The sequence below is a fragment of the Anas platyrhynchos genome, chromosome 16 (genome assembly GCF_047663525.1).
Source record: "Anas platyrhynchos isolate ZD024472 breed Pekin duck chromosome 16, IASCAAS_PekinDuck_T2T, whole genome shotgun sequence".
NCBI lineage: Eukaryota > Metazoa > Chordata > Aves > Anseriformes > Anatidae > Anas > Anas platyrhynchos.
The window spans coordinates 15,208,847-15,222,644 of record NC_092602.1 but is presented as its reverse complement, the minus strand read 5'-3'; the positions used below and the strand labels follow the sequence as shown (position 1 = coordinate 15,222,644).

General features: G+C 40.1%; 1 protein-coding gene and 1 long non-coding RNA gene across 3 annotated transcripts in view; both read left to right on the top strand.

Annotated features, from left to right (window-relative positions):
* The window catches only part of AACS (acetoacetyl-CoA synthetase), a 45,851-nt gene that overhangs the window by 1,211 nt on the left and 30,842 nt on the right, over positions 1-13,798 (top strand). For both annotated transcript variants that reach the window (XM_027469897.3, XM_027469896.3), the window contains exons 2-4: positions 2,436-2,539; positions 6,907-7,027; positions 9,632-9,745. In XM_027469897.3, the coding sequence (XP_027325698.1) occupies positions 2,436-2,539; positions 6,907-7,027; positions 9,632-9,745 (339 nt within the window). The remainder of the gene's footprint in view (positions 1-2,435; positions 2,540-6,906; positions 7,028-9,631; positions 9,746-13,798) is intronic.
* Positions 2,546-4,322, top strand: LOC106016531 (uncharacterized). Its single transcript, XR_001189332.3, has 2 exons — positions 2,546-3,331; positions 3,753-4,322. It is a non-coding gene; the product is annotated as an uncharacterized lncRNA (long non-coding RNA).

Genomic DNA, 13,798 nt, shown 5'->3' with positions numbered 1-13,798 from the left:
GTGGCAATGTGTCTGGTGCTGCAGCATTTCATGTCTGAAAAGCCATTTCTTGAGTTGCACTGTCACAACAGGTAGTCAGATGATGATCCAATGCAGGTTCAGATAGGCTGCATGCACTTAAAGCTGAAACAACTAGGATTCTTTCATTCACTCCACTTTGATGTGGCTATCAATTCAAAATGGATTTGTGTGCATATAGGAACTTCTGTCAACTTCCATTAGATCTGAGCCGATGTTTGCTGGTCTGTGTGCTATTCAGCAGCTAAGAATGGGTTCTTTATGTAACAGCAAGATGTGGACTTTGGAGAGCTAAGGGCAATATAACCCTTTCAACAGCATAGCTTCATCCAAGCCTGAAAATGTAGCAAGGAGATGCAGTGCTTGATTACTGAATAACAGGTCTGTGCCCTGAAGGACTTGGATGCTGAAGCTCACTTAGGGACAGAATGTATAGATGACATAGAACAAGCTGTTCATATAAGAAACCACATCAGAGGTGGCTGTAGCTTGTAGCACTTAAGGTTTGGAGCATGCTTTATAATTTCCTTTTGAAGGAAGAGATGAGAGATTAGTTTCTTTTGGCAAAGTTTGTCCCCAGCTCATGTGCAATGCATAGAATAATGAAGAGTAACTTGGGTGGAGTGTTTAAAAAAAAAAAAAACAAAAACAAACAGGATGTAAGGAGGCTGAGATGGAGGCAATAAGTATGTAAAAACTGAGTTCTGGAGAAGTTTTTGCTTCCATGTCAAGTCTGAACTGCAATGTCAATTTCTGGGGAGAAATCTGACATTGATGGAAAAGAATGAGTGGAATAAGGTGTAGAAGGGACAGACTGGGTAGGGGAACAGCAGTAGTGACTGAGTGTCAATAATGGCACAGGGATGGTCTGAATGTTTAGGAAAAAAAAAAAAGCTGGAAGTGTGCTTGTGGGAAGGAGACAAAGATGACTTTTTGTCAAGCAGTTGGGTGTATAACAGGATGACAAGCCCACGATAGTTGGAGAAAATGACTTCAGCTGGTTTAGCTGAAAGCATCAAATAAAACCATTGGCAGAGCAGGGAACTGTTACTACTGCTACTACTGTCACCGGTAGCAGATACTTGTAGTTAATTTGGCAGTTGGCACAACTTCAGGCAGCATGGACATGACATTTGCAAGCCATTTAAGATGGTAATGAGGAATGTGCCTTAGTTATTTATACCTTTCAGCACCTGCAGTGCTTCACAGACAGAATTTCAGTGTTTTGGATACTGATTCTGAATCTCAGCTTGAATTGTGTTTTGTTTTTTTTTTTGGGGGGGGGTATGCATTCTTCAGGTTACTTCATCTGTCTGTCATGTAAAACTTAAACTACTTGTTGCACTGCTTTTAATGCCGCCTCATGGTTATAACATGTAGCTAGTAAACATCTTGTTTTGTCTCACATGAGATATGTTACTTTAGGATGAAAGATTAGATCTGTCAGACCCCTTATTTGTTGAGGAATACTGTTTTCTTGCTTTGTAATAGTGCTGTTAGTGTATCTAATCTGACACCACGCCATCTGTGGTCTTTTTTCTGGATGAGAACTATGCAGCAAGTGTTGCTTGCTGGGGAGACCAGTTTCTCCTGCTGTATGGAGCCACAGGACACGGAACAGAGGTGTCAGTGAGCAGGACTCTGTCCTGCTGCCCTCACTGAAGGCAGTAGATACAGCACTGAGCTCTTAGGAAAGGTTCCTGCCTCTTTGGTGGCAAGTGGCTTGTGAAGCAGTTGGGTGAAATGATGCCATCTGTTCAAGTGTCCAACCAGGCTTCCTGTTGATGCTGTAGTCACTTGCCTTGAGCACTGCATTGGTCTTTGTAGCAAGGATCTGGTAGCAAGGGGCCTGTGGGGGTGCCTCTGAGCAGAGCCCAGCAGCTGCCCCAGGCCAGGTGGGGCTCCAAAGGAACCCAGTGCTGTGCAGAGCCAAGCTGTGAGTGATGCAGGGGAGAGCATGGGGAGGGGAGCAGCCCCAGTTCCCTGCTCCCATGAGCTCCTCAGTGGGAGGAGGTAGAGGAGGATGGATGCAGGGGGGAAGGTGGTTTTCGTTTGCTTTTAGCTTCTCGTTGCTCTCATCTGTTATCAGCAATATATCACATTAATTTCCCTATGTTGAATCTGTTTTGCCTGTGGTGGTAACTAGTGGTGATCTCCCTGTTCCTATCTTGACACTTGAGCCCTTTTCCATTGTATTTTTTCATCTTGCTCTTTTGAGGAGGGGGAGTGAGAAAGGTGGTTGTAGTGGAGGTTAGCTGCCTATCAGAGTGAAGCTACCACAAACAGAAGTGACTAACCCCATCTTACCTTACTAATTTTTAGCCACAATTTTTCTTGGTCCAGGGCATCTCTAACTGTAGTTTGTCTATGTTCCTGTAATTCTCTGCATAACGCTAACAGATATCTATTACTTTTAGCCAACTACAATGATTTATACCAATGGTCGGTGGAATCCTTCTCAGACTTCTGGGCGGAATTCTGGAAGTACAGTAACATCGTGTGTTCTCGCCTGTACGATGAGGTGAGTTGCTGTTACTGTAACCCGTCAAGTATAACACAAAAGGGTGGTTAGCTCATCTTACAGTTCATCTTCTGAACTGTTGCTTGAACTTACTGAATGAACGCTTCTGCTGGTAATACGAAAAATCCATTGAGTGTGTAGCCCTGAACTTCCTTGTGCAGTAGAATGTCTTGTTGCTGATAAATTTTACTACAGTGAAATCCTGAATTTTAATAAAACTTCACAACAATTCCCACACAACTTTACTGTAGTTTCCTTGTTCATGTGCCTTCAAATACCATAGAAGTCCCAGCTGATTGAGGAGTCTACCACTATACTGCCTTCAGCTTTAGGATTATGCTGATAGCATATCAGCATAATGCTGATATGCACCCAAGCTCACACATGTATTCCCTGAGTCAGCCTACCTGGTAACACACCTGTACCCCACCAGTTTTGCGAAACTGGTTCTGCAGTCAGATGTTGGCTTGAAATATCTCTGAGGGAATGGTAGTGGTTGAACACAGTCACAGATGGAATACCAGACCTTGCCTCAGTCTTGCTGTGAGACAAAAGTGACTTCCTCCTGCAAATAGAAGATGAATCTGGAATCCTGGTACAGTCCTTACATAGGATATCAACAGCCTGCAATTCATCTGAGGAAGGTGAAAGGATTTACTCATCTCTTCAAAAGCTTGATGCAGAAGAACCTCCCTGGACTTGGTAGAGAAGGGACTGGACTTGGTTCTTAAGCCCTGGAGGCTATCTGTTCTGAAAACATGTGGAGTGCTAGCAGTTCTACAGAGGAAACTGGTAAGATTCTTTGCCTCTTCCTGTCATGCAAGCTTTTGTCCTGCATGATGTGATAGACTAGGTAGTTCTCAGAACTGCATGCTCAGGTGTCTTTATGTGATCTGGTCCTTAGAGTGAATTTGGCAAGAATCTAAAAATTAGTAGTGTTTGAAGTGTAGCCTAAAGATGGTAAGCATTCTCCTAGTCCTTTTAGTGACTTTTCTGTAAACAGTAGTTCAAAATCTAGCCAGGCTGCATTTGAGATGCTTTCTTGCCCCATCTTCCTTCAATCCATATTCTGTGTTGTTAGCAAGGCTTTTTTTTACAGATTTGGACATGACTGTAAATTATCCAGAGCAAGCAGTAAGTAGCTTGGAGGAACTATTTTTCTGCCTTTGTACTGAGCAAACTAAACAGTAATGCTTATTCGCTTGTCTTACAGGATTGGCATTTCTGGAAGTCTGGCCCTCCAGACACCACCAATGGCTGACAAACTGGAAGGGAAAGTGGAACAGATGGTAGTAGCTGAAAAGTGAATGTTTCCTAAGGATGAGAAGCAAGAAGACTGATGCCCAGTAATGCTTTAACTAGATTCTTTGTGGAATTGAACACACAGTGGCCTGGAAGATCATAAGAAGGGCCTTGCTGTGGTGTGGAATCTTAAACAGGGAGAGGCAAAGTCGTCATAGACCGGCACTACAGACAAATGCACTTGGCTCAATGTACATGGAACTTAGTGAATGTCTGTGCATTTCCTTCAGTATGAGCATAGAAGACTCTGCTTCAAGGCTCAAAGCTAGAGTCAGACCTTGAAGTGACTTGCTGTTAATCCTGGCTATTGATCCATTTCTGGTGGATATCAGAAGGAAATGCTGGTCACAGTAACTGAGCTGTCCTGTGGTAGCAAAAAGCTGAGAAGTGTAATTAGTTGTACTGTTTGATCCCTGCTGCTCAGTGGAAGTTATCATTTTTCTTTGAGGAGAATAAAGGTTTTTTTATGAGTCAAAATTGATTCTTAGCAGGTGAAACATTCTCTACTTTCGCAAGTCATTCTTGGAATAATAGTAAAACTTTGTATATGTAATACAGGCAGCCAGTGTCTTATTTAAACTTGGTAAAGGTGTTAATTTCCATGTCACCTTTGAAAACAAAGGTACTTGTACCAAACAAAGCTATCCTGGCATGACAGCACTGGCATTATGTCAAGTTGCAAGTAGCTGTTGATTTTAAGTGATAAATAGTCTAAACTTGCATGTTTTTATCCCTGTGAGAAGCACTTGCCAGCTATCATTCCTGTGGAGGGGCTGCGGTGAGCATTCTAATCATATCTGCTCTGAGGCTTTCATGAGATATGCTGTTTTGCTCTTCAGGTCATACAGAGCATGGCATGTACCACAGTAGAAGGCAAGGATTGTTTTTTGTGGTAATGTTCAACTTTATTCTCAGAGGTGTAGCCTATGTTTAGGGTAAACATAATCTATGGTATGATAAAGTACAGTAATAGCCCAACAAGCAAACCACTTCTGGGATGGAGAATGCAGTAGAGGTGTTGGCAGAGGATATTGCTAATGCAGTATTTGCTCTTGACCCTAGAGGTCAGAGAAGTAGTCCCTGAATAGCTGCTGCAAAGAGCAGTTGTGGAGCAGCACCTGGTGTCAGGTATCAGCTGTATTCCTGTGCCATGTTTGCCTAACCACATAAATTGGCCCCATATACCTTGGTGCTGCTGTGAGTAGGAGTAAAACCTTACTCATTAAATGCAAACAGTAGTTGACAATACTGCAGAATGCAATCCTTCCCTTTCCACAGACTCATAGAGCATTTATGCTGGGGCTGTATGAAGTCTGAATGAAAGGCTTGTTGCAGAGCTTGAGGGGTTTTATACCCTTGCTAGAACTAGGAATGATCTGCAGAGGAGACAGTTTGTTACTTGCTGATAACCCCTAAGGGAACCATCAGGTTGTTCATGTAACAGTATCACTACAACAGAGACAGGGTTTAACTAGGATTTGTAGGCATTATTTCAGTGGAAAATAACAGAGCAAGTCTAGCACCCTGTGCTGGTGGAGCTCTTAGGAGGGCTGTTGAGCTTCAGGAAAACTAACGTTGTGTTAGACCTCTTCTTGGAAACTCTGACTCAGTACTGACTGCCTTACTTCAAGCAGTTTTAAGAGTGCCTTGTAACTATTACACTAATACATGTTGGTATGTAAAAAATATTTCTGTAGTGCGAGTTGGTAAATTTTAGATAACAGAACTCAGCTCTAGCTAATTGCTAAAAGCAAAGAAATCCCCTTAGGCTTCCCTTCTTAGAAAATTCAATTGAAATGATGATGTAGTGTATTGAGCTTTAACTTTGAAAAACTGACTTTAAGATGGCCTCCAATAATACATATACCACATACTTCAATGCACTTTTTTTTTTTTTGGGGGGGGGGGGAGGGGGAGGCGGTGTTGATGGTGGAGTGGGAAGTACTGAGTTTTATCTGGCTTTCAGAATAACCTTGTACTTGACCTGGAAGAATGCTGTTTCTATAATGCCTGTGCAGTTTGTATGAGAAAACCTGAGGGCATGAATAGAAGCTTTCAAACATACAATTTATGAAATAATTTTGCAATGTAAAGATCATAAAATGCATGCATACGCTGCTGGGCAGTATAATTTCTAAATAGTGGGACACTTGGGAAGGGGTTTGAAGACCTTTGTGGATAATGCTTAACCAATCACTGTTACTACAGGTATGTTCTTAACTGTGACTTAATGGATAACTTGAAATTTGAGACTTAGTTATTTCAAGATGGGGGAGTTGTTTCACCTGAATATGTTTTGGGGCCTTCTGTTTATCACATGTTTTGTGTGCCTTTTTCCTAAATGGGAAATTACTTTTAACATGGGGTTACTAGGTTGCGGGACCATCTTATTAGAAAATGGCAAATGAGGTATGGTAGAAATGTGTACTCTATTTGTAGTACAACTCTTGTTGGTTGTAGAGACCAGTAGAGCTTTTGTGCTCTGAATGAAGCTGTGTGGTACTGAAATGCTTATTGCAAATTTATCTTACATGTAAATATATATAGAGAGAAATAGAATAAAAAGCTCTATCTTCAGCTATATTTGACTATACAGTCCACATATCCAGACTTGGATCAGTTACCACTGTCAATGTTCCTAATGTTGGGCTCTGTACTAAGTAACTCATGCTGGGGGAGACAGGGCACTCAGTATTCTTATGCTTTGGCTTTTATAAGAGGGAGGCTGCAACGTGCTGTAGCTCAGTCACTGCTCTGTATGTCCCCGCACAGGACCCCAGCGTGCCCTGTGGTGTGCACATCTTGCTATAGATGTAGTATTTTGGCTTGCTTGTGTATTTAAGGCTGGTGTGAAGGTAGAGCTGTCAGTGAGGAACTTTTTCAGCCTTGTTCTAACAATGTCTTTGCTCGACAAATCAGTCGTATTTCTAGGCCTGTATTAATAGATCTGGTGTCTGCTTGCTATCTGCAAACTGGGAGGAATTGTCCTTGCTTGGAATTAATTAGCATATATCTGTAGAAATGATACTAGTTTTTTGCATCAATGTATTACGTTTTTTCTTCAGGTGGTTGATACGTCCAAAAGCATTGCAGATGTCCCAGAATGGTTTAAAGGTAGCCGTCTGAACTATGCAGAAAATCTTCTGAAGCACAAAGACAATGACAAGATTGCACTGTATGCAGCAAGTGAGTAAGAATTCACGGCTTTCTTGTTTTGTTTTTTTTTTTTTTTTATAGTTCATATGTGCTGGCCGTTAAAACAACATGTATTTTTATAAACCTTGAAATAAACTGGCCTGGGTGAGGAGAAAAGAAGAAAATAAAGGTATCATCTCTGCAGAATGAGTGATACAGATCCTCAAAAAAAAAAAAAAGAAAACAGGAAAATAAGGTCCGGGAACGTAGATAGTTCTGAAAAGTCCTTGGCAAAGCAAATGAAGTTTTCTTCTGAGAATGTGCTTAACTGTCTTAAGGTAGTAAAGATGATGCTGTGTTTAACATCACTCAGTATTTGAGCTATTATTTTGTGTTTGTCATAAACACTTGCCTAACATGCCTTTGGGAGGATTTTGGCACTGCTTGATACAGTCCTTCCCACCCTCTTCCTATGCCTTTTATCTCAGAAATACTAAGGAGTACATGTGACATAGGTAGGAATTCCCTGTAGTTGTGACAGTGCAGGGAGGAAGGAAAGGACAGTTACTTGCATGGGAGAGCTGGAATTCCACTTTTCTGGAGCTCTGAAGCTCAGTCTTACTTATTTTTGTTGTTATTCTGGAGAAGGTGTAAGTCACTAAAATCCAGGTGTCCTTATAATGAAGATTGTAATTCTTAAGACCCTTCCATAAATCTGCTAACTTTGGTAACTTAAAACATATATATATGTATATTCTAATACGTTAGATGGGATTAGCCTCTGTGCGGGTTTATCAGAGCATTGCCCTACAGACTTGTATTTTGAGCTTCCCTTTTGCCGGGCCTTATCCTTGTAATAGTGACCAAGAGGTGATTCTTTGTAATAGCTTAACAATAAACAAAACAGCCTCGTAGCTTATTAGCAGAACAAGCTATACAAAAACATGGATGGATTGAGCGGGTATTAAGTCCTAGCTTCTGACTTCTGAGGTATGGAGATCAGTTGTTGAATTACATGCGTATTCCTGTTGTTCTGACTGTTTTTAACAGCTACATAAGACAGCAGAGCTGTATTTTGTATTTTAGCACTGAAAGAAAAACTTATCAGTTGTTTTACTATTTAGAGATATTGAAAGAAACTTCTCTGATTATATATATACAAAACAACTCCAAATTAGAGAGAATAGGAAAATCTATGACCTGATTTTGATGTAATAAGAACTTTCTGCTGAAGCTGGATAGAAATGAGGCTTCTAACACGAAGCTGGCTTCGAAGTGATGAGCTTTCAAATTTTGATGTCATTAGAAAAGCTTCTTAAGTATTACTTAATTGGAAAAACCTCAATGTAGTTGTTTAAATACATCTTGTGCAATAGCTGAAAACCAAACACTGATCAGTAACTCAGTTCTAAGGGTATGTAGCTGTAATGGGATTGACTTCTGTTAATGTTAAGTGTGTAATTTGAGGAAAAGTGGAGTTAAATACTTGCAGTTCAAAATATTGAAGGAAATATTAGCAACTTAGTTAGTTTTTTGGTTTGATAAGTGATGACATTGTCTCTTGGAGATCTTGTTTCCTGTTAGGAAGTTATGGGTTGTAGTGGATGATACCAAAAATAGATAATACCAAACAGAGAAATTCAGCTGATACAGGTGTATACTATGTCAGTGCCTGAGTAGCAAACACACTTCTTTCTCTTCAGGGAACAGGCCTGTACCTGTGTCTCTTTTCATGACCTTCTGCTGTAATTAATCTTCTTAGGCTCTCTTAAGTCAGAGTATTTTTCATTAACCAATCACTGCTAGATCAGAGTGGTGTTTAGAGAACCTGTGTCAGGTTCCTGAAATCACTAGGGGTGATTCTGTGGGAGCTCTGTGGGTGTAATAGGGCATGGGAATGGAAGCATAACTTTGCTAAACAATTTCATTTAGTACAGTCTCCCACTGTCAGTCTCTTATTTGCAACTCCTTTCTCCCAGGGTCTTTAATCACAAAGTGAGATCAGAATCCTGCGTTCCCCTAGAGCAACAGAAAAGAGAATTTTTAGACCTGCCCTGCTCAGCTTATGAAGTATGTGTTTTATTGACTTCTGTACTGCTTCCCATCAGCACCTGCTGTCTTGTAGATCTAAATTTACATGGGTGGAAATATAATGGTAAAAATACTGTTCCCTGATTAATGAAAATAATGACTGGAGCTGTTCTTCAAAGACCTGCTGTACCAGGGCATGCAGTGCATTTTTGTGGCTACGTTCTTGACATGTTTTCATGAGAAATGCTGGATACTGGAAATAGGATGGGCCCAATGATTTGCGTGGTTTTGCAGTCAAGTTGAAGAAGTACAGAGCCTCTAAGATGACAAACTTTGTCTTTCATAACATTTGTTTTGTTCATTTTGTTTCATGAATGATTTATTAACATCTTATGTAACATCTGACATTCAGCACAAAAATGAAAATACCCTGCAGATCTCTCAGAGGTGCATGGAGTCCAGTTCAGTTTATTTGGTTTGTGGTATGCTGGCAAACACAGATGTTTAAAAAAAAAAAAAAAAACATACTGAAAGTCATAAGTTTTCCTTCCAGAATTAGCTACTTGTACTGACTCTGGGTTGCAGTGTAGAATTTGGTTGTTTTAATAAATCTTGTTTTCTCAGGGGAAGGGAAAGAAGAAATCTTGAAAGTTACTTTTGAAGAACTGAGACAATCTGTAGCTTTGTATGCTGCAGCCATGAGGAAGATGGGAGTAAAAGTGGGAGACAGAGTTGTGGGTAAGTTTTTTTTTTGTTTGTTTTTAAAGGAGAGGAGGTAAAATTTTCTTAAAATATACAAATGAGTAGAGTTATAAAAATGTATTTATGAAATACTGCTTCACTGAAACATTCTAAAGAAAAGGCTCTTATCCCTTTTTGGTTTGTGTGAAGTATGCTTCTAGGGGGAAGGAACCTGGAGTAGCCTGCCTGTTCTCAAGCACTGCAGAGGGACATAAAAAAAAAAAAAAAAAACAACTTAATTTGTGAAGCTCTAAGTGCTCCATCGAAGCAGAAGTGATGGAGACTTTACATCTAGTTGATCCTTGACTCACAAGGTTGGGTAGGTTCACACTGGCAATCTTGGAAATTATGGTCCCAGGCTGTTTGTTCTGGTGCCAGCTGGCGATTACTGTCCCTACAGCTCCAGGTAATGTGCAGCACTGTGAACTGCATTTCTTGAGGACTAGACACTGCCTTCTGCCACCAGTGCTTTTGGGAGTAGTGGCTTCCAGCAGAACGGTGGCAGTGAACAGCTGAAGTGTGATAACTTTTTATGTTGTTCCAGTGCTAGGCTTAGCAGTTAGAGCTGTATTATCCTTTCAGTAGTAACTTGGTATTTTTTGGAGTAATTGAAGGGTCTTTGTCCTGTCATAAGACTGTTGTGCAGACTTTTCCAAATAAACAGTTTTTTGTCTTACAAACAATTTATACAGTATGCAGTCCGGGCACAGACAGGAGTTACTCAAGTTGGCTTCAGTCCATTCATCCTGAATTGCTGCTTATGATCTTGCAGTTGATCTGTTCCATAGCTGTGCTTCTCATACTCTGTAACATATTCTCTGTAATTTTGTCAGTGTGGTGCAAGTCCAAACTGCAGTATCCTTGAAGTTCCCTGACGCCTACCTGGTAGTTGTGCTGATGTGCTCATCCATCTTACTACTGGAACCACATGTTCCTTGAGCAATATTTGGCAGTTATCCTAGGTCTGTGTAAATTTTTATATGGTGCAAACCTGAAGTGATGAAACGGCTTGGTTTGTTTTTCTGCAAGTTACAAACCAGAACTTGAGCCAATGCCTTCAAAATCAGAAGGGTATGCATTATTATCTTTTACTGCACATGTAAATATGACCCGCAAATGGGGATGTAAAATATACTCAAGAGGTCTCATACTACATGTATGTGGTATGAGTGTTCTGCTGAACTGGTAACTGCAGAGTTTAATTATCATAACTAGGGGCTTGCCTTTTCTACACAGAATTAGAATCAAATTGTTAATGTAGTATGAACCATCTAGCCAAGTCAGGAAGGCTTGCCTGAATGAAGAGTAAATTGATGCTTTAATTTTGTTTCATTTTCAATCGTAACGCTATCACATTCATACTGATAACTTCTTGAGGAGCAACAGCCTCTGTCTAAAACCAGAATAATGAATAGGACGACTTATGCTCCACAAAGTTTGGGTTTTTAGAACTTAAATGTATGGTGTTGCTTACTATGTCCTCTGCTGTATACATCAAATGATAAGTGGGTTGCATTTTTTTAAATTTGCCCCAATGATGTTGGCAAAACAGTATCTAATCATTCGTAGAACTAGAAACCTGGACATCATGAAACCAGTCAGTCATGTTTTTGTTGACCACTTTTAATGTTTTCTGTAAACACGGTCTGTCTTCATGGAGCACTGAATGTGTTAATGTGTTCCTTTTTTTGTGATTTTTTGCAAAGAAGTTACTCAGGATGTGTAAAAAAGAATATGTTGCAGACTGCTTATGGAGCTTTAATACACTACTCTGTATTGTTTTGTAAATGTAAATAAGTTTTAAAAAAAAGTTATGAGAGATCTCAAAACAGTTCTGTGCATATTGCTGGTTATGCTAACACAACAGATTAAGTCTCATGCGTAAGTGACAAGAAGCAGGCTATGTACCAGTTTCAATTACTATAACATGGCGATATACTCAGAATGTAGTGGAGCAATGCAGAAAAGTAACTACTGGTTTTGTCGGAGATTTTTATCTCTGGAAGATAGTACAGTGGGGCTACTGGATAGTGGAGCTGATATTAATGTTTAAGTATGATCTGATGCGTGCCCATTAAATGGGTCATTCTGGGTTAAGGTTAAAGAGTTTTATCTTCATTAGATTGTGTTTGCAAATTAAAGTTCTGTTCACAACCTGATTAACTGCTAGAACTCTTATCAAAACCAGTTAGAAATGCTACATTTAGAAAAGAAGGCAAAAATAATGGTGTTATTTTGTGCTCATTTGGTGAGTAGCTCTTAGAGTATAATATAGAGGAGAAATGTGCTCTGTAGCTGGAGAAGAGAACATGCTATTGAAATGTAGTCAGTGATAACCATACTAATAATGTCTTCATAACTTTAATAGCTCCTTTTAGTTAACGAGCATTTTTGCTTAGCACAACCGGAGGCTAGCTGATTCTTGAATCTTGTTTGTTTTGGCAGCTGGCTCACCTCTAAATTAAAACTAAATTAACAGACTACCTGCAGGAGGTAGCAATCCAAATTTCTGTTGACAAATCATCATTGATGTCAGTGCTTCCTTACACATAAAGGTCAGGATTTAACTGCACTTCAGCATCCTGTTCTCACAGGAGAAAATGTGTGTGTGACTCCAGTGGGAACCCTGACGTTCAATGATTTTTATGAGCAGGCACAGTCTCTGGCTATCCAGTGACATTTCTGTTGTTAAAACAAACAACAAGCAGCAAACAGATTGAGGGGAAAAAATAAAAATAAAAAAAAAAATTATATGAACCATGGGCAATTCTTGTATCTTTTTTTAGCTTGCTCTGCCCTGTTAACTCTGACTGGTGAGAGACTCTCCTTGTAATCCCCAGTCAGATGAACCTGTACCAGCTCCCAACACTTGAGCTGTTGCACAGTTCCCCTTCCCCTCCCCTGGTGCCCAAGACTTCTGACCTTGACAGATTGCATTGCCTTGGGCAGCTGCCCATACCTAGGGAGAGCAGCTTTCCATCTGGAAGAAATCAGGAGATCTTGTATTTTGTATAGCAATCTAGCTATGTACACACAGACATTTAAGTTGGGTCTGAACTTCTTTCATAGATCTCTCTCCTATGCCAGAGGATATTGGCAGTCCTTGGAAGAGCTGAAGTGTGACATCACAGTGGGAGGCTGAAACTACTGACTGTTCTCCAAATCCCAGATTGACATGGGGGAGAGATGTTAAGTGTTGGGTGGGAAAGCTTGAATCATACACCCGCTTGTGGTACTAAAGATGAGGCTCTCCAAAGCTTGCCAAAATCTATTGGGACCTAATTTGTTCCAAAGCTCTTAGCAGATGGCAGAAGGAAGGGTGATTCTTCACATAGCTTATAGCAGTGTAATGTGGGGCATGCTTTTACTTCTGAAAAGTCTTCTTTTAAATAGAAGGGAGATATTTTTACTCTTTTTGTTTTAGTTGTGTAATACCTAGTCAGCCTGCCAGGTTCTGATGCCCTTTGTTGCCACTTTTGCTTAAAATCACTTAAAATCTGGAGTTGTTAGAGTTATAAACAAGAGCATTGGCACTGTGTTTTCTTGTGAATTTCTGTTCTTTAACGCCTCTAAGTTTAACTGTACTTAACATATCCCCTAGTTTGTTCAATACAGTTTGTAGTTATATCATACCAGTAATAGTATGTTAAAGTTGGAGGTGGGTGAATGTGGGTGGACAAGCAGCAGCGTCAGCACTTTTTTTCAGCTTGGTTTCTTCCTAATTTTCCATTTCCATTACTAAGGAGATAGCACTTAATAGTAAACATAACTGAAGCAGATGTGTAGTGAAACATCTCTTCTAAAGACATCTAATGCTGTCAGTGATGCTTGAACAGTTGAAGAGACAGATACAATACGTAATCCAAGCTACAGAAGTCCAAATGTGGAGGGCTTGTGGTCTCCCCATAGCCATCTATTTGGCCAATAACAATGACTACAGCAAGAATAAAGTAAAGCTGGGAGTACCTGTGGTTTTAGTCTCCAGGTATGTTGCTTCTGTCATCCTATAACCAGCTTTTACAGCCATTCAATTACAAGTCAGCTGTGAAA